Below are 27,670 nucleotides of genomic sequence, written 5' to 3'. Positions count from 1 at the left end.
AGCACGGCACGGGATTGGCTGCGTGGAGCGAGCTGGCTGACGTCGAAATACTGTATTCCAATGGGTTTAATTACCTGAGAATTCATTGGGATGTATTAAGTTATAATTTTTTATTTCTTTGAAAACATACTTGGTGAACTGACTGTATGTGATAACTTTTTTTACGTATTAAAATTATGCAAAGCATCTTCAGTAAGTGTAATGATTTTACTTAAATGAACGATAAATATTGTCTATTTAGAACAAAAATGAAAATAAAATTATTTTCAAGCATATAGGTTGTCTTGCTATCGTTCTTTATAATTCTACAACACACGTCAATCTGTTTAATAATAATAATAATAATAATAATAATAATAATAAAATTTTAATTTTAATTTATGCATTTAGCAGAAATTAAATTAAATTTAATTTTAATTTAATAATAATAATAGAGCAGATGGTGGCGCCATTTACTTGTTAAACACTTTCCAAACTTATGCATCAAAAACATTTAGTGTTGAAGTCAAATATTTAGTGTTGAAAGAGTGATACATTTACTTTTTTAAGAAAATGTTGCAAATGTAATATGAATTGTCTTGTTTCTGTTCAGAATTTATGATGCATAATTATAAAAGTTATATAATAGGCCTCTCTTATATGCCACAAAATGCAGTTTATTGGATTGCATTTATCATAAAAAGACTTTCTAAACACAAGCATGTCTTTTAACAGCAATTTAAATGAGATCTCCTGCAGTTAAATAAATCTCTGAAAGTGTAACGTCCCTCTTTCTGCCGGTGTACACCTGTACAGGTGACACAAGATTGGGCGACGCAGCAGACGAAAGCAAAACAAGAAAGCAAAACAATAAATTTTACACCTAATTTCTCAATTAAGGCGTCTATTCAGTCTGACAGCATGCACGTTATTAAAGCACACAGGGGACGTTAAGATCTCTGTAGAATTGAGTGCATGAATAATTGCCTGTCTAAATATGCAATAGTTCAGTGCACTGTAGGGAAAAAATCAGGTGTAGATGCAGAAATCCCAATTTGGTTGACTTTCATCAGCTGCAGAGATGGAGATTGAGTCAATGGTGGCAAACTGCGCACTTATAAAAGCACGAGAAGGTAAGAATATTTATTTGACTGTTTTTTTTATACATTTGTTTAAGAGATGGATTTTTAGGAACAATGTACATTAAATCAGAATTAAAAAAAAAAAGCTGTGATTGTAAATATTTTTAAAGTAAATTCTTAAAGTATGTTTTATGAGAAAATACTATTTCAGTTTTTTACTTTAAGATATCATGTTTAATTCAGTGTTTTTCGCTTTGTGAAATTTACTTCTGAAATGACTAAAATTGTTTCCACACCAAATTTGTTTGTGTACAGTCAAAAAAATTATTAATTTTACAATTAATTACAAATTAACAGCAAGTAACGCAATTAAATAAAGATGAGATTTCAAAGTAGAGAGACTGAAATAGTATTTTCTTGTCAAATGTACTCTGATACTCTTTATTTACATAATTTACAGTGAAGGGGAAATTCATTCAAATTTAAATCAAAATTTAATGCGTAGCCAAAATACTTTTGGGTAGTCGACATGTCCTGCGGTGTAACATTTAAAACAATTTCAAACACTATTCTGCTGATTATTTTAGAATTATCAATTTAGAATTTAGAATGCTTTTATGAGACTATAAGTGCTTTTAAAAATACATTCACACTGCAGTTCTTTAAATATGAACTAGTGAAGACACGATTGTGATAAAAATAATAAAATAATTGGATGCAGAAACAGTTCTCAATCAAAGATTGCTTTTAATTACAAAGAAATGAGAAGTAACACATTAAATGAAGACACTTTGAAGTAGAAAATAGTATTTTCTTTTAAATGGTACTCTAATAATCAGAATAAGAATGATTTTTCACAGTTTACAGGAACTATAAGACATACTTTTCCCTTACATTCATATGAACTCCAACCTAAAATCTTTTTGTTTTCATTATGTGTCGACATAAGCATGTTTTATGCTTAATGTCTCATTCGGACGCTTCAAAACACTGTGCAAAACCAACAACTGTGAAGTTTTTCAGTGTTTTCAGTTAGTTCCCTGTTCCTCTGAGCAAAAGAAACAGCAAATTCAACATATTTCAGTTTGTCCTGCACCTCTAACCTGAAATACTCTTGACCTTAAAAAAACCCAGATGCACAATGACATTGACGTCATACGGGTCTTGCATCACAAACAGGTCTGACTTCTTTCGCTGCGGTTAAAAGCCTGTCAGCAATCCAACTAATCTGTGCGCTAAAAATAGATTCAGTTGCTGTCAACTTTAGACTAGTTAGTTCTTCAGCACTAACTGCTCGAGTGAACAGGTACAAGTCACTCAAAAACACTTTCACACAGAATAAAGCTGTAGTTTTTTGTGTGGTGAAGAGTATTGTCTGGGTGAAGGAGTACGTAAGGTGTGTCTTCTCATATCTGATATCTACAGTTCCTACAGCTTCATTTTCACTGCTATTTTTAGCACAGGCTCATATAGTAGAGGATGCCTTGGATTCTTTTCAGTTTTGCTGTCAACAAACCGTCATTCAAACACACACACACAATTAATAAAGCATCTAAGAATAAAAAACACACACACACACACACACACACACACACGTGTGATTAATAAAGCATCTATGTTTCCAAAACAAACATTTCTATAGTTACAAAAAACTAAAAGCCACCCCAAAAAAACAAAAAGAAAAATACTGAAGTACTTAGAATAAGAAACATAAATAATATTAATAGTCAGGAATCTATTTTTAGAGGGGTGTCATTTTGGTATTTCTGGACATTTTGAAGGATGCACAGTTATGGATAGATTTAGAAAGTATTCTAAAAGAGATTATTACATAAAAAAAAACAATTTTCAATTGCAATTGAACAATTAAATCATTTCTTTTAATATTTTAACTGAAGCATTTTTGTTGTGTGTTTCTCTCATGTTTATTTGGTTTTTTTATGTCTAAATAGTTTTTATTTAATTTAGTAATTTATTCTTTTTTTACATACATATGTTTACATCGTAATAGTATTTATTGTACATTAATTTTGTTTTATTTTAGTTCATGTTTATTTTATCCTCAATAATGTTTTTTGTGTTAGTTAAGTATAATAATCCTATAATGAAAAGCACATTTATGGATGGCTAAAGTAATCTAAATCAGAATAAATAAAACCAGTCATTAAATGTACCTGTTTAATTTGTAATATTTCATGGAAACACAATTGCTGTGTTATTTCATGATATCTAAATGTCTTTTTTAATATTAATAATTTTGGAATGACACATAATGGACAAATCATTCTGAATTTGATTCCTTAAAGCACTAGAATCAGAAGTTCTTATATTATATTCAGCTGTGAAAGTCTTTTTGGTTTCTATTGTGCAGTAGGCAACGGTGGGAATCGCAAAGGAAGAAGTCGAAAATGGAAGGAATTTCTGCGTTTCCCGAACATAAACGAGTGCACAGAGCTGGAGATAAGCATCGGTGAGAAGAACAGTGTTTTAATTCTTTGCAGTGGAGTTTATATACAGTGCCACAGATCCTGTGGTGCACATATGTGACCGCAAAACCAGATGAGTTAAATAAGCGTAATAAATAAGCTTTCCATTAATGTACAATTTGTTATGATAGGACGATATTTTGATAATCTGGAATCTGAGGGTGCAAAAAAAAATCTAAATATTGAGAAAATCATCTTTAAAGTTGTTCAAATTAAGTTCTTAGCAATGCATATTACTAATCAAAAATTAGGTTTTGATATATTTACAGTAGGAAATTTACAAAATATCTTCATGGAACATGATCTTTACTTAATATCCTAATGATTTTTGGCATAAAAGAAAAATTTATAATTTTGCCCCATACAATGTATTGTTGGCTATTGCTGCAGCGACTTGTCACATATACACCATAACTTTGGGAAAACATTAAATTATCAATATTACAAATTAGCCATGTTAGATAATGTCCTGATTGTTGTTTTTAAGCTGCAATAATATATTTGTGATTAATTGCATGAATGCACTGCGTTCTTTTCTGTCCTTCAGAGCGAGATTATTACAGTCTGTGTGTTAATCAGCCCATCGGAAATCAACTCTTCCGGCTTTTCTGTGCAACTAAATCTGATCTGCAGCACTGCATCGACCTGTTGGATGAAACGGTATGATCTTCTGTCTAACACCAGGCTTCTGAAATGGACTTGAATTGATGTGAAGCTAATAATTCAATTAATCGCATGCAACATTAAAACAAACAACTGGAGAATTTAATTGAAATTTTATGTTACATTTCAAATTCAATCGCTATATATGACAAAAAACATTATATATATATATATATATATATATATAGGATATATATATCTATATTATATATATAAGACTATATATATATTATATATATATATATATATATATATATATATATATAGTAATAGATTTTACAAGAAAATACGGTAACACTTTATGTTACACGTCACATGTACTTACTATAATAACAATTATGCATAATTACATGCAAATAACCCTAAGCCAAACCCTAACCATATAGTAAGTACATGAAGTTAATTAATATTACTCAGTACATCTGTTGAAACAACATGCTGCTTGCCATTTATTTGTAATTATTTGTGAAATTTACTTGCAATTTCGGAGTGAAAAAGAATCATACATCCAATTGATTTCAGTGTATATGAATGTTTACACAAACTGGATTATCTATTTTACATTTTGTGAAATGCAGTTTGTTAATGTTTTTACCCTTTCAGGCGGAATATGAGGTCACACCGGATGACAAGAGAAAGAACTTTGGAAAAGAACTCATCAACAAATATCTGACCTCACAGGTTTTTAAACATTCATTTATTCTTTTCACCTAATTTCCAATCTGAAAATCAAAACTTAATATTGCGGTTATTGCAGAAAGTGGCACTAACTTGTCTAAACTACAAGAAAAGACTGTTTCACCTGAAGGAAGGTGTTTTCATGCTCATGTGTGTGTTTTTAGTCCTCTAGGGTGCGTGCGATTGTAGCCCGGGAACTTGAGAAGGGCAGTGACAATATATTCAGCAGCTGCCAAAAGTCAGTTCCTCAAGTTTGGTTATCAATGCATCTGTACATGTGTGTCTGTGAGCACTGATGTGACATGCATGGGTCTTGCAGGGCACTTCATGAGTATCTGAGTGGAGCTCCATTTGCAGAGTACCAGAAAAGCATGTACTTTGACCGATTCCTGCAGTGGAAGATGGTGGAGAGGTAAGTGTGGATCGTTTTAAAGGAATAGTTGACCCAAAAATGAACATTTGCTGAAAATGTTCTCAGACCATCCAAGATGTAGATGAGTTTGTTTCTTCATCAGATTTGTAGAAATGTAGCATTGCATCAGTGTCTCAGCAATGGATGCTCTGCAGTGAATGGGTGCCGTCAGAATGAGAGTCCAAACAGCTGATAAAAACATCACAATAATCCACAGCACTCCAGTCCATCAGTTAATGTCTTGTGAAGACAAAAGCTGAAACAAATCCATCAAGACGTTTTTAACTTCAAACCATCTCTTCCGGCTAAAATGCGAGTCTATAATCCATAATAATGCTCAAACCAGTGAAAAGGTTGTTTTGTCTGAATCAAGAGAGAAATCTGCACAGGTCAAGAACTGTTAACAAAATGTGAAAGACAACAGGAGATGGGGTTTATCACTTCAATAAGAAATACAACAGAATATGGACTTCTTTCACTACACAAAACAAAAAAATTGAATATAAAAATTATGGATTATGGACGTTTTTTTAGCCAGAAGCAACAGTTTGAAGTTAAAAACATCATAATGATTGATTTTTTTCTTACAAACACGCATCTTTTCTCTTCTCAAGACATTAACTGATGGACTGGAGTGGTGTGGATTACTTGTGGATTATTGTGATGTTTTTATCAGCTGTTTGGACTCTCATTCTGACGGCACCCATTCACTGCAGAGCATCCATTGCTGAGACACTGATGCAATGCTACATTTCTACAAATCTGATGAAGACACAAACTTGGATGTCTTAAGTAACCTTTCAGCAAATTTAAAATTTTCATCATTAACTATTCATTATTAAAGCATCTCAAGCAAAATGTTTTGAACAGACTATGACATCTCTTTTAATCCCTGCAGACGCCCGATCACCCGAGATATATTTCGAGAGTACCGTGTTTTGGGAAAGGGTGGGTTTGGAGAGGTGAGACCAAATCTGGTAGCCATTCTTTTATAGAGGAGAAGATAATCATACCCACATAAGCTTATAATAGAAATAAAGAGAAAAGCGTAACGTGACGCCTCTGGTTCCAGGTGTGTGCGTATCAGTCCCGAGCATCAGGGAAAATGTACGCCTGTAAGAAACTGGAGAAGAAGCGCATTAAGAAGCAGAGAGGAGAGGCCATGGCCCTCAACGAGAAACAGATTCTAGAACGGGTCAACAGCAGATTTGTGGTGAGATTTCTGATTATTATCAGTAACCAATCTCATGTTTTTGATGTAAATGTTTATGCTTTAATGACTATTTCTGCTTCGTTGAGTCTCACAAAACAGGTTCAGGTCAGATTTCACTCCAAAATCAAAGACAGAAAGAAGACTTTATAAATATATTTAAAATATATATACAGAAGTTACTATAAAAATTGTTTAAAAATCTTCATTTCATACACATACTGTGTAAAAATAACTTATGTGTGTATGCATACAGCTATTTTATATAGCTTTTATATGTATAAGTTATTTTTCTATAGAATTTTTATTGTAACTTACACAGTGTATGCATGAAAAATATGGACCTTAAAGAATATAGACAAAAAAATATAGAATATATATATATATATATAATATAATATATATTATATATCTATATATATATATATATATATATATATATATTTAGGGCTGTCAAATGATAAATCACGATTATTAATCACATCCAAAATAAAAGTTTTGTTTACATAATATATGTGTGTAATACTGTGTATATATAAATACACACACATGCATGTATATATTAAGAAGAATATGTTATGTTTATATATTAAATATATTTATATATAATATAAATATAAGAATATAAATATATAAATGTATATACATGTAAATATTTTCTAAATATATAATTTATGTGTGTGTATTTATATAATACACTGAAACACTGTACAGTTATACTATACACCGTTTCTCACATAGTATGGAAATAAATAACTCCTTGAATGTGAGCAAAAGGGACAAGTTTTGTATGTGGCCTAAATTTGATATCTATATATATATATACACCAACACACCCACACACACACACACACACACCACACACACACATATAATATATATATATTATATATATATTACAGTTCAATAAATACCAATAGGTCTAATATATCTAATATTTATAGAACTGTAAAAAATATATATATTTATCATTTAAAAAAAATACATATCCGAGTAGCAAAAATCATTTTCTGTAAGCAAATTTTTCCTAAATCTTTTATTTTTTGTTCTTCTTGTTCTTCTTTTTGATTTGGTAATGAATTAGGAGCTGTTTTGTGTGATTTTGCTGTCTGTGTGTTTATCTGAATGTGTCAGGTCAGTTTAGCATACGCTTACGAGACGAAAGAGGCTCTTTGCCTGGTGCTGACGCTGATGAACGGAGGAGACCTGAGGTTTCACATCTATAACATGGGCACCGAGGGGCTCAAAAAAGAAAGTGTACAGTTTTATGCTGCTGAGATCCTGTGCGGCTTGAGCCATCTTCATAAAAAGTCCATTGTTTATAGGTAGGTTAATGCACTGGACGCAGCTGACAGTTTCCAGAAATCTACTTGTGAGGAAGAACCAGACATATCGAGGCTGTCTCATAACTACGTTTTGTTTCGTTTCTATCAGGGATTTAAAGCCAGAAAACATTCTGCTGGATGATAATGGTATGTAAACTTCCCCATAAAAACAAGACGTTAACTGCCCATTCAAGCTTTGTAACATTCCCATCAAGGTCTAAAATTTCCCTTAACTTTCTATTTTTGGCATAATCAACCAGGAAACACTTTTCATATCATAAACGAGGAAATGAAAGCACTTCAGGGCATGTCAGTTTGAACGTTTGCTGCGTTTGACATTATTAACCTGTTGCATAAACTTCTGATCCGATTTTTTTATACAATGACCTTAAAAAAGTCAAAAGCAAATTGTGTTGCATGAAATCAAGAGTGTGTTTCTGTGCTTAAATACTGAAGGGTCTTTGCCAAATGTTGGTGACATTAAGTACGGAACTGCCTTTTTTATCTCATCACAAAATAAAAAAAGATAAAAAGGTTATTGCTTGTTATCTCACAATTCTGTTTTTTTTTTCTTTTTTTTTTTCGCAATAGTAAGTCAAATTTCTCACAATTCTAAATTGAAAGAAAAACATAACATACAAAAGATATAAATTCTGATTTTTTTAAGAAGAAAATTACAATTACCTTTTTTTTTTTTAATTATTCCATGGCATGGAAATAATAATAAACAGGCTTTCATAGTTAAAGGGATGGTAAACATAAAAAATTACTCATGTCGTTCCAAACCCTTAAGACCTTGTGAGAAGACCTTGTGACCCTGGACCACAAAACCAGTCTTAAGTGTAAATTTTTCAAAATAGAGATTTATACATTATCTGAAAGCTGAATAAATCAGCTTTTCATTGATGTATGGTTTGTTAGGAGGACAATATTTGTCTGAGATGCAACTATTTTAAAATCTGGAATCGGAGGGTGCAAAAAAATCTAAATATAAAAAAAAAAAAATTAAAGTTGTTCAAATTAAGTTCTTAGCAATGCATATTACTAATCAAAAATTAAGTTTTGATATAGTTATGGTAGGAAATTTACAAAATATCTTCATGGAACATGATCTTTACTTAATATCCTAATGATTTTTGGCATAAAAGAAAAATTAATCATTTTGACTCATACAATGAATTTTTGGCTATTGCTACAAATATACCCCAGAGACTTAAGACTGCTTTTGTGCTCCAGGGTCACATTTTTGATGAAATCCGAGAGTTTTCTGACCCTCCATAGACAGTGATGGAACTATCACGTACAAGGACCAGAAAAATAGTAAGAACATCATTAAAATAGACCAAGAAAACAAAAATAACGACTTTCTTCTCCACGCGTTGTATATTATCCTTCCAGGTAATTAGTAAAGAAGTCTGGATCAGGGAAATATTTCTTAGCCTAGAAAGATTAAAAAAGTCAAATCAGTTCAGTTGATTTCAACTTTTTTATTTTATTACTTTTTTAACGTGTTAGATTATGTGGTGTTAATTATAATTTTGCCATCCGTCCCTGTTTTCTGACAGGTCACATTCGGATCTCTGATTTAGGACTAGCTGTAATCTTGCCAGAAGACAAACTTGTGAAGGGCAGAGTGGGAACAGCGGGATACATGGGTATGAAAATCATCTTAGTAAATTATACTTGACACAAAAAAATTATATAGAGTATATATTATATTTTTGCACAGGTCTCTACTGCTCACTAATGCTGCTTTTATTTGAAAAAAATACAGTAAAAGAGTGATATAGTAAAATATTATTATTACAATTTCAAATAACTATTCTTTAAAATAATAAATTATAAATTTTAAACTAATCTTAATATTCACAACCATAACTTCCAGCATCAATACTCAAATCATCATCATAAAACATCCTAAATAAATCATTCTAATATTCTGATTCGCTGCTCAAGAAACATTTCTGATTATTATCAATGTTGAAAACAGTTGTGTTGAATATTTTTGTGGAAACTGATACATTTTATTTTTCAGGATTCTTTGATGAATAGAAAGTTCAAAAGAACAGCATTTATTTGAAATAGAATCTTTTGAAACATTATAAATGTCTTTACTGTCACTTTTAATCGATTTAATGCAACCTTGCTGAACAGAAATATTGTTTCTTGCAAAAGTAAATCTATTTTTAGGACCATCAAGATTTGCATGACATTAAAGTAATGATAACTAGGAGCAAATTATCATTACAATACAAAAAAACTCTTAATTGTCCTACATTTGATTTTAATTTTCTTACTGCAAAATCAGTTTTTAACTTATTTTTTCACATCTTTAGCACCAGAAGTCATTATAAACACACACTATAGTGAAAGTGTGGACTGGTGGGGACTCGGGTGTCTTATTTACGAGATGACGGACGGAAATCCTCCGTTCCGCAAACACAAGGAACGACTGCCGAGAAAGGAGATGGAAAGGCGAGTTCTGGAGATGATCGAGAATTACGGGAAGAAGTTTGACGAGGACACCGAATCCATCTGCAAAAGCGTGAGCTGCATTTTATGCACTGTTGAATCAGTACAATCCTCCTCTGTTTTCACTGATATGATCTGATCTAATCTAATCTACCTCTCGCTCTGATTAGGTCTTACTTTCTATTTAAAAAGAATACTATAAATATTTCAAATTGTTTTATGATTTAGCTCCTGGCTAAAAACCCAAAGGAGCGATTGGGCTGCAAATCCGGGCGAGGATCAGAGGTCATCAAAGGTCACGTGTTCTTTAAGGACATCAATTTTACGAGGCTTGAGGCAGGAATGATGCCGCCACCCTTTGTTCCCGACGTAAGTGATATTTCTGATTATTATTAATGTTTAACACTGCTGTGCTACTCCATATATTTTTTGAAATTGATATAATTTAGTTTTCAGGATTCTTTGATGATTATAAAGTTCAAAAGAACAGCATTTAACTGAGATAGAAACCTTTTGCAACATTATCAGTGTCTTTACTGTCACTTGTGATCAATTAAATGCATCCTTGATGAATAAAACTATTCAATAAAACTTACTGACTTTGCTCAAACAGGGTAACAACTCCACATTGTATTTCTTATTGGCCTCACTGATCTGAGCTCATGCATCTCAGTTTATGAGAGAACATTGCCAAAATTATCCACAAATAATGCTTATTTTCATTCAAAAATTAGGTGCATGAGCTCATATAAATGAGGCTTATGATCAATCAATTCCAAAAAGAAATACAAAACCTGTGCTAATTGGAAGAAAACCAAGTTGACAAACATATGGAATTCAAGATTTGATGATAATTTAGCATGATGAGAGATTTACAAGCAATTGTTAAAAGGCCAGTCATTTTTGAGCAGGAACTTCAGATTAGGTAAAACAAAATTAATATTAATATAATATGGCCAGATGTTTTACTTTTTATTTTAACAGTTTTTCTTTTTATTCTGCATAAAGGCAGAATGATCATCTAAGGGTGCCGCCACCTTTTCTTCTTGCCGTGAATGCTGGTTTTTCACCTGAAAACAATCCTGTGATGTAATTCTCTCCACCAGCCGAGAGCCGTTTACTGCGCAGACGTCCTGGACATCGATCAGTTCTCTACAGTTAAAGGAGTGAGCCTCGATGAGGTCGATGAAAATTTCTACAGCAAGTTTAACACGGGAAGCGTGACAGTGCCCTGGCAGAATGAGGTAAGGAAGAAACATCAGAGTAAGAAGGACAATTTATGCCCCCTTTTTATATGTGACCCTGGAGCACAAAAGCAGTGTTAAGTCTCTGGGGTATATTTGTAGCAATAGCCAAAAATACATTGCATGGGTCAAAATTATCGATTTTTCTTTTATGCCAAAAATCATTAGCAAATTAAGTAAAGATCAAGTTTAATTAAGATATTTTGTAAATTTCCTACTGTAAATATATCAAAACATAAATTTTGATTAGTCATATGCATTGCTAAGAACTTCATTTGGACAACTTTAAAGGTGATTTTCTCAATATTTTGATTTTTTTGCACCCTCAGATTCCAGATTTTCAAATAGTTGTATCTCAGACAAATATTGTCCTCCTAACAAACCATACATCAATGGAACGATTATTTATAAGTTTTGAGATCATGTATAAATCTCAATTTCAAAAAATTGACCCTTACGACTGGTTTTGGGTCACATATATGCTTTTATAAAATTCATTTAGATGATAGAGACCGAGTGCTTCAAAGACCTGAATGTGTTCGGGCCACGAGGAACAAGAACACCAGATCTGGACCGCAGTGTTGTGATCCCAAAGACCAGATCCGAGACTCAGCTCATCCAAAAGAGTCCTACTGAATGCGGCCAACACCGACACCGGCTGCTGAACCGAATCTTCAAGAGACGTGTAAGGAGCCATTTCAAATGACAACTCTGCACTTTATTACACACAAACTAGCTATGTTTACATGCACACAAACAGTTGGTTAGGAATTTGATTGAAAAAACTTCATGTGAACACCTCAATCGGTCCGACTGAGCTTGATCGAACTAAATTTTGATCAGATTGAAAGAAAAAAAAAGTTATTGAAGCCAAAACAAAATTTTTTTATTTTTTTTGACACTTTTTTTTCTCATAATTCCAAGAATTTAAAGATACAAACTCGCAACTGCAAGAAAAAGTCAGAATTGTAACATATAAACTCACAATTGCGCAAAGTCAGAATTATGATATATAAATATATAATATAAATATAAATATGAATTGTGAGAAAAAAGGCTGAATTGTGAGTTAAACAGTCACAATTTATGAAAATGAAGTACAATAACAAATTCAAAGATCACACACAAATTAATGACACAACAAGTTTACAAGCAAAAAACTCAATAAATACATAAAAGGAGAAAAAACTCAGAATTAAGATAAAAAGTCGCAAGTCAGAATTATGATTTATAAACTCGCAATTGCTCATGTATTCAATGTCCTTTTCTTGTCTAAATACTGAGGACTTAACTCTACTCATTTTAGTATATAGTTGGAAGGTTTGCACAAATATCAAAAGACTGTTAAAAAACATAAAAGTCTAAGTACTTCTCAGATATTATTTCTAACAATTCACACAAGCCTCGTGTTCTTTTCAGTACTATTAATAATGCTTTGAATACTCCTCAATCAACTAGTTTGGAGCTCTCTTTTGAGATGCGTGAAAACGTTTAACATTTTTTTGTTGACAAGATTGCTGTTGTCAGAGCAAACATTTCACTTTTTGAGAGACATCTTAGCTAAAATGAAACCATCTGCCTGCTGCATAGATATCATTCATTCTCAGTATTTAAAGAATGTTCTTGAAACCCTTGGACCAAATATTCAGGAAATCATAGATAGTAGTCTTGCCTCAGGAGTTGTACCTCTAAATTTTAAACATGCAATAGTGGAACCATTGATTAAGAAATCAAATTTGCATACCTCGGTTCTTGATCATTTTAGACCCATCTCAAAACTTCCGTTCCTTTCCAAAAAATTAGAGGTTGTTTTTACTTAATTACAATCCTTTTTAAGTCAACATGGTTTGTAGGAAGTGTTTCAGTCTGTTTTTAAATCACTCCACAGCACAGAAACGGCCCTGTTGAAAGTTTTTAACGACCTGTTACTAGCTACTGACTCCTCATTCTCCTGTTCTTACGGCTGCATTCGACACTGTAGACCATAACACCCTGATTTTCACTTGTAGTCTTGCATTAGAGTTAGGGGAACTGCGCTGGAGTGATTTAGATCTTGTTTGTCTGACAGAAGTTTTTCGGTCCGCCTCGGGGATTTTGTGTCATCCTCTGCATCTTTCTCGTGTGGTGTCCCTCAGGGTTCCATCCTTGGACCTATCTCATTTTCATTATATTTACTTCCATAAGGTTAAATTTTTAGGAAATATGGCATCTCATTTCATTGTTATGCAGATGATACACAACTTTATCTCACTTTTGAATCGGAAAGATGCAAACTCTATAGCACCAGTTGGTCTGTCTTGAGGAGGTTAGGGCCTGGATGGCTTCAAATTTTTTAAAGTTCAATGAAGATAAAACAGAAGTCATGATATTAAGACCTGGTAACACATGTGACCCCCTTGATGTAGATTTGAGTGTTATAAAATCATATGTAAAGCCAAATGTTAAAAACCTGGGTGTTATAATGGACAGTGATTTCAAAATGGATAAACAAAGCAATTCAGTAATTAAATCTAGTTTTTTTTTCAGTTGAGGCAATTATCAAGAGTCAAACCTTTTTTGTCTTTTAATGATTTTGAAAGGGTCATACATGCTTTTATCTCAACCCATCTTGACTATTGTAATGGCCTCTATGTAGGTATCAATCAGGCCTCCCTCAAACGTTGACAGATGGTGCAAAATGTGGCAAACGCGAACAAATTACACCCATACTGGCTTCTCTTTATTGGCTTCCTGTTCGTTTTAGAATTGATTTTAAGGTTTTAGTTTATAAGTCACTAAATGGACTGGCACCAATTTACCTTTCTGATTTAATACGACTGCATGATCCATCAAGAGCACTTAGGTCAGCTGACCATTTACTCTTGGTTGTACCTTGAAAAAAGGCTGAAAAGCAGGGCTGACCAGGCTTTTGCTGTTGCAGTCCCAAGGCTTTGGAATAACTTGCCCCTATATGTTAGGCACGCCCAGACACTTCCTGTTTTTAAATCCAGTCTTAAAACTTATTTTATACTCTGGCATTTAACTCAGTATAAGAGCTGTTTTATGTATTTTGTTAGTGTTAATATCTGTTATTTTTGCTGTGTGTAAAATGGTTTTATTTTGATTATGCTTGTACAGCACTTTGGTAAACAACTGTTTAAAGTGCTCTATAAATAAACTTTGATTTGATTGCAAGAAAAAAGTCAGAATTGTGAGCTAAAAAGGCACAATTAACTTTCTTATTAACTTTCTTATTAATTCTGAGATATAACTGAGTTTACATCTTACAATTCTGACTTTGCAAAAGCCACAATTAAAAAAAAAAAATGTGTGACAGTGATTAATAGAATATTCTAAGTTATTTACAACTTACAAATTATTATTTTTAATTTATTTAAATAACTCCCACCTGTTGTGAAATTCCTGTAACTTTTGTCGTATGATATTTATAGCTCCAAAAATAGCTCTTAAAAATGAATGTCATGCCAAATATGTTGAAGATTCTCAGCCATGTTGTCAATTTATTATCTGAGTTTTTTTTTTTTTCACTTAAAAGCATTTCATCCTCTCTGGGGTGTTACACATGATTTGATACACAAATCTTGATCTAAAACACATTACTTAAAAAAAAATATATCCTCCAAAAAATTAAATTCCACCATAATTTATTCACCCTCAAGTTCCAAACTTGCTTTTGTTTGAAACAACTTGAACAACAGTTTTTGGTGTCCATTGACTTCCAAAGAAATTTTCCCATACTATGGATGTCAATAGGTACCAGCAACTGTTTGGTTGCTCGGTTTGTTCAAAATATCTTTTAATGTTCAACAGCAGAAAGAAACTCGTAACAGTTACAAGTTTGGAACAACTTGAGGGCGAGTAGGGCACATTTTCAGCAAATTTTCAATTTCGAGGAGCTTAATTATTTACCGTTGATTAAGTACTTCAGGCATCAAGGTGTGAGATGTAAATACATTCCTAGACGGCCTACATTCATCTTTTTGACAGTTCTTAACTCATGTATACTAACAACTGCCAAAATAATTTACTTTGGTGTTAAACAAGTATTAGCAACGTTCCTACCTAGAGTATGCTAAGTTACTTAAAAAGATCCCCCTATTATTAGCTTTCTGTTTCTCAACGGGGTGAAATCGTGAAAACATGCGAAATAATTCACCCTGATACGAAATTACCAAATGGTGTCGATTCCTGTTGACACAAACTGATTTCGCCAGCGTAAATTAGCCGATTATCGGTAAATGTAACTTCACTGATAATCTTCTATTCGATTGAATCTTGTAAACCAGATCGAGCAATTCATCAAAAAAAGAATCGATTAGAAGGGAATGGTGTATTTACGAATCGAATCGAATCTCGCTACTTACCTCACAAACACGCCGAGAGAACAAGGGATGTCATTTTCAGTTAATAACATGGAATATTAATGTAATTTACCGATAAAATTCACAATAATAAAAAAAAAATAACGTTTCCTTTGTATTTCCATTGTTGTAGCACAGGGGGCAGTCAGCTGAACCCATTTATCGCTCCCTATCCAGCCAGGGTTCTGAATGACTTCTGAAGAAGAGGACCAAACAAAACACCGTCCTTGTATCTTCATAATTCCTGATTCATGTCAAAGACACGATGGCTTCCTCCCAGGAGAGGTTGTTTAAAGTGCCAGTGTTTATTGAAAAGACTTATATGTACTGTATTACAAGCCCTACAGTCTGCAGGGTTTGGGTACTTTTATCAAGTTTTCATATGACCAAAAAAATAAATAAATTAAAAAAAATAATGCTATTCAATATTTTATATGCTCAATTTGTAAATAAAAGACAAAATCAGTGTGCAAATGTCTTTTTTCATGCTTTTATATTACAAATAAAATAACTGATTTGTTTTATAATATCAACAATTAAAAAAAATAAAAAAAAATCATTCAAAAAATCTCTTATTTTTCATGCTTTCATATCGCAAAAAAACCTGATTTATATTTTGTATGCTCAGTTTGTAAATAAAAGACAAAATCAGTGTGCAAATGTCTTTTTTCATGCTTTTATATTACAAACAAAATAACTGATTTGTTGTTTTATATTCGCAGTTTTTAAATATAAGAAAATCAGTGTGCAAATGTCTTTTTTCATGCTTTCATATTGCAAAAAAAACCCTGATTTATATTTTATATGATCAATTTGTAAATAAAAGTTAAATTCAGTGTGCAAATAATACTGCAGAAGAGGACTAAACAAAACGCTGTTCTTTTTATCCTCATAATTCCTGATTCATGTAAAAGACACGATGGCTTCCTCACTGGAGAGATTGTTAAAAGTGCAAATGATATCTTTTTTCATGTTTTCATATTTAAAACAACATTAAAAACGGATTTATGATGTTTTATATGCTCGATTTGTAAATAAAAGATAAAATCAGTGTGCAAAAGTGTGTCTAGTCATTGCATTAATAAATACTGAATTGTAACAGTGTAGAAATATCACAAAAAAATACATGCAAGACAACAAAAATGCCATTTATAATCCTTTAGATTACTTTATTAAAACAAGTTTGTGTATAAAACATGGTTTATAAAAAAAAAAAAAAAAAAAAAAAGTCATATTTTACATCTATCTCAATGATGACAAATCAATTAACAAATAAACAACTGATAAAAACCATGGCATCTGAGAACACTGTTAAACACACAACACATCACACACAACTGAACATCAGTCTTCAACAGGTTAATGTACAGTCAAATCAAGCAGGACTCGGGCGCTTACAAGGGAAAAGGTTCGCTGTATGAGGAAATTAAATGGTTTGACTGATACTAAAACTTAATGTGTTAACACTTAACTATTAACACGAGCTCATATACAAGACAAACCAACCGGAACCTCAAAAACATAATTTTCTAGCTGGATTCATCTATCAACATCACAATCTGGTGCAGTGTGAGGTTTCATTAAATATGACAAATGCAAGCTGACTTATGAGAAAGACGTTTGAATCCTGCACAGAAAACAAGAATACGACTGTAACCAAATGATTTAATAATATATAACAGAAAATGCTGTGCGCTGTTGAGAACGGTACATGAAAACATGTTTTCAGCCTTATGGGTGGTGGATTTGGCATGGATTTAACCCTCCCACGGTGGGCTCCGTCGGCCGTCTACTTCTGTCTCCACGTGGTACAGCAAATCAGCCAGCGTGTGTTCAGTCACGGCACCCCAACCCATGTCACTCATCTGATGATATACAACAAACACTCAATGATGCAATAATGTATAACAGCTCAGAACATCACAGACTGTTGTACTTCAACTGCACGTTAACCAGAAACTCATATCGGGCAATACAGCTCAAATATAATGAGATTTTAAGATTAAATTCAAAATATTGATATAAAATGGCTTATAAAGGGTGACGCTTTTCAAATGCAACACTTATTGTTGGCAAGCAAATTCTAAATCTAAAGCAGAAAGGAAAAGAGAGTAAAACAGTTGCATGCTTTCCTACACTGCTTTTCACTAAATAAAGACAAGGAAAATCATATTTAATCATTTTGATTTAAATGCACATATATACACGTTTATTATAGTTAACAAAAACTGAAACCATAAAAAAAGTCAACTGAAATAAAATAAAATGTAAATAAAAATAAATAATTATTTACAAAAAAACCAAAAATATTATTATATTTTAGGTAGCTCCCAAAGCAACCTTCACATTTTTATTTAAAAAATAAATGAAATTAAAATTAATAATAAAAAAACTGTATAGACTAAAACAATACCTAATAAAAATGACAAATAAAATGCATAAAAAATTACATTTTATTTCTGCTATTTGTCAAAGCATCATTTAGTTTAACGTGATTTACTCAAATAAAAAGCAAAACGAAAATGAATCAAAACTATATAGACATTAAAACAAACAAAAAACTAATAAATAAATAAAAACAAAATAAAAACGACAAAATTACTAAAACAGAAAATACAAAAGTAAAAACTTATAATAGTCAATGATATTAAAACATTACATATATCATGACACAGTAATGCACGGCAATTTATTATTTTACAAAAAGATCAGATTCAGTTCCCATGAAGACTGAAGCAAACGCTTCCCTAGAACCTCACTGTATGCATTAATACTACGTCACACACAGTATTAATGTCTTCTCTGGAATCAAGGGCTGAGCCAAAGCCGTTAATAATAAAGTGGAGTACAGATGACTTTAGTCTCTGTATCAGTCAGTGTGGTACTGCAATGATTTAACAGAAATATCTCAGAGCCCTAGAAAAATTACGTCTTTATTTAAGCAAATACCAACAGGAATGTATCAAGTACTATGGTAACAGGACAAGTATGGATTTGAGACTCACTGGCTGATACTTGATGTCTTTTGGAGGGTATTTGAAGTGAGGTCCAAAATTAACAGACACCTGGAGAGAGGAAACAGCATCCACTCACTCATTTCGGTTCATATGTGTGACATAATCCTTTCAACATCATCTCCACTCTTTCACACTGCACCCTCTAGTGTATGGACAGAGTATATAACTCTTAGATAAACACCTCTGAGCAGTCAAACTTATTTAGCTTTGCACAAAGAAAAAGAAAAGCACATATTTGTACATATACAGGTGTTCAAAAGTTTGAAATTAGTATGATTTTTTAACTATTTGAATTTTAAAATTGAGCAAGGACGCATTAAATTGATCAAAAGTGACAGTAAAGACATTTATAATGTTACAAAAGATGCTGTTCATTTAAACTTTCTATTCATCAAATAATCCTGAAAGATAAATCACGTATCAGTTTCCACAAAAATATTGTGCAACACAACTGTTTTCAACATTGATAATGATCAGAAATGTTTCTTGAGCAGCAAATCAGCATATTAGTATGATTTCTGAAGATCATGTGACACTGAAGAATTAAGTAATCATAAAAAAAATACACACGCAACACAAATAAATAAATTAACATAAAATAAAACACAATTAAAAAAAAACAACTTGTGAACGGTAATATGCACATGAGTGGTCGTGCTCGATTAAAAGCATTATTCACAATTAAGTGAGGGTTTTAACATGCAAAACAGCAAATTAGAGAGTTTCCGTCCTGCTGTACCTAAACAGACAACATCTGCTTAAATATTTTGCTTGCCTAGATTTACTCCCACAAAATAGAAAACACAATGTTCAGATGGTTTTCTCGTACCGTGCAGCTCTTGTAGAGGGATATGGCAGGGTAATACATGCCCTCGAACAGATCCTCATAAGCCACACCTTGATTCACTCCGTTCTTAAAAAATATCATCTGAAAAAATAAATAAATAAATCATGCATCAGTGATGGCGTCACAATCAAATAACCACGTGAACACATGAATATAATGCAGTGAAACACTCACTCGACTGGGACTGGTGGGTTTTAAACTCTTCTCGGCCTTGTCCACGTAATCTTTCTCTTCAAAGTACAAGTAGCTTTTGAATTTGATCAGCGCCTTTGAAAAAAATTAACATCACCATTAGTGGTTCACAAATCTCACGCTTTTTGGGCCACAGATCGGATCATTTTTCAGCAAGAAAAAGAAAAACTATTTCAATGTAACTTTGCATCCCATTTATAACTTAAAGCCAAGTACTTGCAAAAACTACTAGCCTAACTATGAAAGTTCAAACATGATTAAAGAGACAAGTAAAAATAAGAACAAATACACAAATTACAAGCATAGACAAATAAAACTGAATAAAGTTACTAATAAAATAAGGTCAGTAGTATTCAGGTACAGAACTGTAATAATTAGGGTAAAATAACAATGCATAGTGGTCACTGTATAAATTAAATACAGATCTTTGTCAAAGTGTTTAGTTGTTTGATGACTATTAATGTCACTTTAAGAGCTGATGCACGGATGAAATATAATGATACACATTCTATTTCTTTCTCAGCTGTTTTCATTCACTTTTTATTCTTTTAGCAGAATGATTGTCGAGATCGGTATGTTATAATTTTGTGTGTATGTGTTTGTTCAGAGGATTCAGATTCAGTTCAGTGTTCGCACACACATAGAAATCAGTGCATGAGTCACGAATAGAGTTGCACATACACGTGTGATAATCTTTCACTCTATTATGGTTCAATTTTGCAATTAATCTGCAGATCACATGCGTGCCGAACCGTGAGGCTCGGTCCGTACGGATCAACAACGATCCATTTAACTACTAATTACCAGGTAAAATTAGTGATGCACAAAATGCACTTTTTACAAAAAACTAAATGTAAGCTTTCATTTAGCAGAAAAAACTGAAACTGAAAATAAAGATTATTTAGTAGTTTGATTAATAAAATCTTTTTTTTAACCAAGACAGAGTTGTATATATAAATTTATCCTCTGCAGTGAATGGGTGCCGTCAGAATGAGAGTCCAAACAGCTGATAAAAACATCACAATAATCCACAAGTAATCCACACCACTCCACTCCATCAGTTAACATCAAATCCATCAAGTTGTTTACTGGCCATAATCCATAATAATGCTTCCTCCAGATATAAAATCAAAATCCAAACACAAGAAACTAACATAAAAACCCAACCACAAGACAATAACTCATGTACATTACTTGTGAAGTATTACTGTGCTGTTTTTATCAGCTGTTTGGACTCTCATTTTGACGGCACCCATTCACTGCAGAGCATCCATTGCTGAGACACTGATGCAATGCTACATTTCTCCAAATTCATAAAAAAAAAAATCACATACATCAAATCTAGCCTGACCTAAATAAATTAAAATTTTTGTGAGCTATCCATTCAATTAAAAATAAACACATTCACACCAAGAACAAAAAATAAATCAATAAAAAAACAAATGATTTCATTTGTTCATACTTTGTCCTTGTACGTGTCAGGCAGAGCCTTGGCGGTTTCGGTGCCGTCTGGAAGCTCAATGAAGAAGCCCAAGATGTCGCCCTGTCCGTAGCTGTCAGAGTAATGCTTTCCTATGGACTGATGGAAGCGCGTTCCTTTCTTACTGCGCCACGAGTAGCTGAACTTATCGTAACCCAGAGGAGCTTGAAGGTTTCCTGAGATGAAAGACATATGACGGACGCTGTAAAAACAGGGACGCTTCTGTGAGTGTTAGCAGTGCTGTTAGAGGACAGACCTAAAGGCTGTGACCAGCCCAGCCGAGCCGCGGTGTCCGGCGGCATCTCGTCCACAATGACCTCAAAATACCACGCGCCCTTTCTGACCCCATGAGACGCTCGGACCATCGAGTAGCCCTTCTCTCCGGTCACCGTCAAGCGGTCGTCTGAAATCTTTAGCTGCGGAGCTGAAATAGAAATAAAAATACAATAAGTATTTGAGCAGGAGGTTTATTTACAATGGTGACCAAAATGATTAGAACACTAGTATTCTCAGCAGCTAAATAATGGTTAAAAGTCAGTTATTTTTATCTTTTTCTGTAGTGTGTCAGTAGGAAATATCAGTTTACATTTCCAAACATTCATTTTGCCATTAATTGTAATAATTGTAATTGTATTAATTGTAATAATTCAGCCAGTGCTCCACACAGAGATCTGATCTGATCATCATCAGTCTGTCTGGAGTGACATGAAGAAACAGAACAAACTGAGACAGACTCAATCCAGAAGAACTGTGGCAACATCTCCAAGATGCTTCAAGAAATCATCCTTTTTTAGGCACGTGTGTATGTAAAATGAGGATGCTGTCAAAAATAGATTTTCTTTATCAATTAACTTTTATTAAAGGTGACATATTATCGCCCTCTTTACATAATGTAATATAAGTCTCTGGTGTCCCCAGAATGTATCTGTAACGTTTCAGCTCAAAATACCCCACAGATCATTTATTACATCATTTTGAAAATGCCTATTTTGAGTGGAAGCAGGAACACTGTTTTTCGTGCCTGTCTCTTTAAATGCAAATGAGCTGCTGCTCCCCGCCCCCTTTTCCAGAATAGAGCTGCATCATTACAGCTCGGACCAGGCGAAAAGCATCTGTTTTGGTTCTGATTATCATGTTTATCATGATGAAATCATGCGTTTTAAACCATATGAGTTTAAACTTCTGATATAGGGTTTCCTGAGAGCACACATCAGAAGCAGACGGACAGAAAACGGCCGTCACAGCATGTAAATACTAAACTAAGTTCTCATTCACACACAAGTTTACGTTAAAAACACACGAGTTACAAAAACAGTTCGTTATGTCTATGAATGTTTAAGATCTATGTGGCAGCAGCAATATACAGTAAATAAATCAATAATTTCACTGCTCTGTTGTCTCGGCTGAGGCTGGGACTCTAAATAGTGTTCTGTTCTCATCTCTGTGCAGCCAAAGACAGAAAATTTGCATGTTTTGCTCAAACTTTCACCATGGCATCATTATAATGAGATCCCTTTGCCACGTCACCAAGGGAGCTAAATCAGAAGCACTCGTTTTCTCAGACGCTTGCAGAAATAGGCTCACCAAAACAAAGTTACTAGGTTAACCTATTTCACATTTCTTTGGTTGGTAGATGCACCGGTGACCTGATTATAGCACAAGTCAGATTTTCATGATATGTCACCTTTAACTAAATGAAATCAGCATTTAGTGTGAGCATCCTTTGCGTTTGAAGCAGCGTTTGCCCTCGGTCTCAGTTTGTTCTGTTTCTTCATGTCACTCCAGACAGACTGATGAGGATCAGATCAGATCTCTGCGTGTCGTCAGACAGAAATCTCACTGCATTATTACAATTAATAGCAAATTGAATGTTTGGAAATGTAAACTGATATTTCCTACTGACAATAACTGACCATTTTTAGCTGCTGGAAATACTAGTGTTCTAATCATTTTGGCCGGTCAGATGTTAAGGATGACACATGCACCTCTGTCATGCAGCGCCAGCAGCACTCTCTCGTACAGACACGCGCGGTACAGGTCTCCAGGGATGGGCTTCCCGGCCCAGCAGTCCAGCTCCAGTTTTTCCGGGTCGGGAGCGTGGGGATCCGGCTCCGCTAGGATGTAGCGGTACCCGTCTTTGTTGAAGGGGTGCTCGAGAGGATAACCATGAGGTGGCAGGCGCTGCGCTGAGAACAGCGGGTCACTAAAACAGAGTAAAGCACAATCAGATCTATATAGTAGTAGTATATTTTCATTTAATGCCATGTCAGCATCTTAGACTATTTCATCAGATCTATATAACACAATCAGTTATAGTTTACCTACATGTCTCTTGTTCTGAATCACTTATTTTGGGAATAAATGTTAATTCAAGTTGATTAAATAATATTAACAGATACATCTTCTGATTATAATAATGTATTAGTAAATGTTGAAATCAACATTAAAGGTTTTAAATATTTTACAAACATTTTTAAATACTTCAAAAGTTTAGTTCAAATATTTAAAGCATAAAGTTTTAAATTTTAAATTCTACTAATTTAATGTTTTTAAATTCTATACAATCTTAATTTGTTAGCATGTAAAAGAGAGTAAAACACAATCAGATCTCATAATACAAGTTAAAACTGAACTAAATGTCTTTTGTTCTAAATTACTTACTTTAGGGATTTAAGGGAAGAAATCTTGGCCAAAAATTTGGATGAAAAACCCAAAATCAAGAACATGAGTTTCGGTTACACTTTACAGTAAGGGTTCAATATTTAATGCTTTAACTAACATTAACTAACAAGGAGCAATACATTTGTTACAGTATTTATTATTCTTGGTTAACATTAGTTAATAAAAATACAACTGTTTGTTATTAGCTCATGTAAGCTATTAAATAATATTAACAGATTCATCTTTTGATTTTAATAACGTATTAGTAAATGTAAAATAAATTAACATTACCTAACATTAATAAATGTAAAAAAAAAAACATTGCTAGTTCATCTTAACTAATTAAAGTTAACAAATAGAACCTTAATGTTAAGTGTTACCAAATTATAAATTATAATTATAATTATAAATTATAAATTCTACTAATTTTATACATTTTTGCACAAAAAAAAACAACAATCTTAACAAGTACAACTTTATATATATAAATAAATCTAATATTTTAAAAATATTTAAAAGCTTTGTTTGCTGGCTTGTTAACTGTTGAATTAAAGGTTTCAGTTCATATTTTCAATCTATTTTTGACATGTGCATGAGGAGGAGGATTAAATCAACAGATCTTTTCTTCCACTGTATGACGTACATTCAAGAATAACAGATCAAAACAGAAAAAAAGAAAAAAATCTATGTAGGACGGAGACTCCGTTGATTGGATTTCGATATGTGGGCATCACACTCAAAAATGACACTGTGATTAAACATTACGGTTTTTAAATAAAAAAAACACAAAGAAACAACAAAACATGCACAAATGAATCATTCACAATAAGATCAATAACATGCATTTACAAAACAGAGTGGATTTTCATTTCATATTGACTTGAAGATGCGCTTGTTGTCGTACCTGCGTGTTCTCTTGGCCGTTCCAGCCGCGGCTGCGTCCTGTTGCTGCTGTTGTTTGCGTTTGGCTCCTCGGCCTTTACCCGTAGCAGCTGGAGGAAGCCCACCTGTGATGGAAACAGAGATTCAAACCTCGGCCGGATTCATCCAACATCAACTCAAAGCCCAACCGCTTGCAGCAGAGCAGCCCGGGGATCGAGTTCAATCTAAAGGCCACAGCGTTTGACAAACACGATTATGCATCAAAGCAATACGCCTCAGTCCACTCATACATGCCAAAAGCCAAGACGGTTAGATTTCAGTATCTGAGAGGGAAAAGAGGGGCCGCAAGCACACAGAAACATGAATTAGTGCTGCAGATCGAGCCCAAGCAAGTCAATGCAAAGCGAGGGGAACACACACATCAGCCTTCCACACGTAAAACGCTCCATATTCACCTGAAAAAGTGGATCCACCTGGAATACAACGCACAGCTTTAAAGACACTCCCTTAGCAATGGGATCAAATATACACCTTTAATCATTTCTGGAGATTAGAGTTGAGTTTTACCATTTAACCCTCCAGCACCCGTGACGGCCGTCGTCTGCTTCTGGTTGTCATACGACGGTCCAATATTGGCCAGATCCTGAGGAAAACCACACACAGAACATGCTAGAACAAAAGCCTTACGATAAGCACAATGAAAAACTGGGTATGTTCAAAATTGCTAAATACACCGTAAAAAAATTATTTTACGCAGTGTAAATAAAGCATAGATTACTTAAAGATTTCAGGTTTAATTGAGTGGGTTACTTGCAATTTTATTTTTTTTTTTCATACATTTTCAGCATGTGTAAAATATACAAATGACTTATGAATTTTTGCAGTACACAACAGAGCACAAGGTGCAGAACACTGTATCCCACAATGCATCCCCTTGATTCATTATCTGACATGGCCTTCCGAGACTGGATTAAAATGCTAATTAACTGTTCATTGCATTAAACCTGCAACATAACAAAGGCATTCTACTGTTACTTACTGCCTACTGCACTCTGTTTCATATATTATTCTAAAAATATCCAGTATACAGTATAAACCCCACATTATGCTAATATTTTATTCCAATCTTAACCACTAGGATTATTAAAAAAAAACAAAAAAAAAATTTATTTTTATTTTAGTATTATTAAAATAAATGTTATTTTATTATTATTATAATACATTAAAGTATTTATTCATATTTAAAATTAGATTTTATTTTTATGTTTTCAGTTTAAGTTTTAGTAATTTAAGTAGTAGTTTAAGTTTTTTTTTTTATTGACTTATTTTTTCAAATATTTATTTATCTTTATTTTTATTTAAATTTTAGTTTTACTAATAACATTGACAATTTTGTTTAAATTAGATTTTTTTTTGTTTTATTAGTTTTTTTTTTAGTTTTTTTTTATTAGTCTCCATTTACAATAACGACACGTACCATAATACTGTAATTTAATTTGTATAATGCACAATTCACCCACTACATGACAATGTAATATCAACATATAAAAAGTTAAGGCAATAAATTGCAAAAGTTTGTTTTTGCATAGACAAAAACAATGCTGATTTGCAAAAATTATCATTGCTTGTCAAACATTTTAGCAATACGCAAAAATAAAAGCTTCCTTGGCTATTTTCAAACTGAGTAACTAGTTTAAATACTATAAAAGATCAATTTAAAAACCTATATAAAATTGATTTTAAATAAAACTCTAAAACAGATTCAGGGTTGATGACTTCATTTCTTTTGAGAGTGTTTGCAGCGTAATTTAATTTCATAATTGACCCTAAAAAGCACAATTTGAGGTACTATACTATTACATAACATAATATCATATCATATTTACAATAAATTAAGAATCTGTGTGTGATTCTGAAGTGTCCTACTCAGCACTGTGATCACATGATCTGATCTCTATAAAGTCGCACCTGATCAAGCAAGCCAAACTTGGGATAGTCCTCTTCAGAGTCTTTACTGCCGGGGTCTGGATGTTCTTTCACCAGGAAAACATCTCGCTCTTTACTCTGAGTCCAAACAACAAGAGTCAGCCTTTCTACAGCTCTATAAACCACATCACAGACACAAAGGAAAAGAGGTTTTGATTTGAAACGACTCACCATAGTCTTAACGATATTATTTGGCCATGTGAGCTTGCCGGGCCTCTGGCGGGTCGTCATGCACTCCCAGTATTTGTCAATGAAGGGTATGATGTCTTCACAAGAGAACAAATAAACACCACTGAAAGCACACATGAAACACGCGGCACTGCAGTCACTTAACTACAGCGGAAAGCGTACCTTATCTTTAGAGAACATTGTTTTGGGATGCTCCTCTTGAGTTCTGGACCTCCATGTCAGATTTGCCAAAGCAGTGAGACACATCTCCTTCAGATCTGAGGATAAAACCATTAAACAATGAAGACGATGTGCTGAATGCAATACAGATACCGGAGCTACACAATTACAGTAAAACCAAAATCGTTTAGTGCAAACATACATTTTTTCAAGTTATATTTCTTTTGTTTTTATTTAGTCATTTTTATATTTTATTAATTATAACAATGATAATATTTATTATTATTATTATTATCAATAATAAAAGTGTGATGAAGAAATTTAGATATATATATAAATATTGGT

General features: G+C 33.0%; 2 protein-coding genes across 6 annotated transcripts in view; one reads left to right on the top strand and one right to left on the bottom strand.

Moving 5' to 3' along the window:
- Positions 1 to 862: 862 nt before the first annotated feature.
- Positions 863 to 16,332, top strand: LOC109092812 (G protein-coupled receptor kinase 5-like). 2 transcript variants are annotated; one of them, XM_042733289.1, is made up of 16 exons: positions 863 to 1,112; positions 3,433 to 3,531; positions 4,095 to 4,207; positions 4,814 to 4,891; positions 5,053 to 5,126; positions 5,208 to 5,300; positions 6,199 to 6,262; positions 6,373 to 6,513; positions 7,645 to 7,835; positions 7,945 to 7,982; positions 9,401 to 9,490; positions 10,172 to 10,380; positions 10,536 to 10,676; positions 11,414 to 11,551; positions 12,054 to 12,236; positions 16,051 to 16,332. In XM_042733289.1, exons 1-16 carry the CDS (start codon positions 1,061 to 1,063, stop codon positions 16,063 to 16,065), a joined length of 1,719 nt encoding a protein of 572 aa, XP_042589223.1. In that variant the 5' UTR covers positions 863 to 1,060; the 3' UTR covers positions 16,066 to 16,332. The 2 variants fall into 2 exon arrangements, with proteins under 2 accessions (XP_042589223.1, XP_042589222.1); XM_042733288.1 differs by having other exon boundaries at positions 16,046 to 16,332.
- A 721-nt stretch (positions 16,333 to 17,053) lies between these two features.
- The window catches only part of LOC109093393 (ASH2 like, histone lysine methyltransferase complex subunit), a 14,211-nt gene continuing 3,594 nt past the window's right edge, over positions 17,054 to 27,670 (bottom strand). For 2 of the 4 annotated variants that reach the window (XM_042733284.1, XM_042733287.1), the window contains exons 5-17: positions 27,329 to 27,423; positions 27,149 to 27,244; positions 26,960 to 27,055; positions 25,559 to 25,634; positions 25,447 to 25,482; positions 25,014 to 25,116; positions 23,434 to 23,651; positions 21,705 to 21,872; positions 21,431 to 21,624; positions 19,951 to 20,043; positions 19,759 to 19,857; positions 18,918 to 18,977; positions 17,054 to 17,777 (exon numbers count right to left, since the gene is read on the bottom strand). In XM_042733284.1, coding sequence (XP_042589218.1) covers positions 17,670 to 17,777; positions 18,918 to 18,977; positions 19,759 to 19,857; positions 19,951 to 20,043; positions 21,431 to 21,624; positions 21,705 to 21,872; positions 23,434 to 23,651; positions 25,014 to 25,116; positions 25,447 to 25,482; positions 25,559 to 25,634; positions 26,960 to 27,055; positions 27,149 to 27,244; positions 27,329 to 27,423 — 1,442 coding nt within the window. In that variant the 3' untranslated portion in view covers positions 17,054 to 17,669. The remainder of the gene's footprint in view (positions 17,778 to 18,917; positions 18,978 to 19,758; positions 19,858 to 19,950; positions 20,044 to 21,430; positions 21,625 to 21,704; positions 21,873 to 23,433; positions 23,652 to 25,013; positions 25,117 to 25,446; positions 25,483 to 25,558; positions 25,635 to 26,959; positions 27,056 to 27,148; positions 27,245 to 27,328; positions 27,424 to 27,670) is intronic. The other 2 variants (XM_042733285.1, XM_042733286.1) reach the window with 2 other exon arrangements.

The sequence above is a fragment of the Cyprinus carpio genome, chromosome B10 (genome assembly GCF_018340385.1).
Source record: "Cyprinus carpio isolate SPL01 chromosome B10, ASM1834038v1, whole genome shotgun sequence".
Classification (NCBI taxonomy): Eukaryota; Metazoa; Chordata; class Actinopteri; order Cypriniformes; family Cyprinidae; genus Cyprinus; species Cyprinus carpio.
This window is presented reverse-complemented; position numbering and strand designations above follow the sequence as displayed.

Bases quoted from the DNA above. Each gene is read 5' to 3' on its own strand.
- LOC109092812 (XM_042733288.1), top strand. From the start codon at position 1,061: ATGGAGATTGAGTCAATGGTGGCAAACTGCGCACTTATAAAAGCACGA. The intron at 6,514-7,644 runs GTGAGATTTCTG...TGAATGTGTCAG, and splicing joins GGGTCAACAGCAGATTTGTG to GTCAGTTTAGCATACGCTTA. The intron at 7,983-9,400 runs GTATGTAAACTT...GTTTTCTGACAG, and splicing joins CATTCTGCTGGATGATAATG to GTCACATTCGGATCTCTGAT.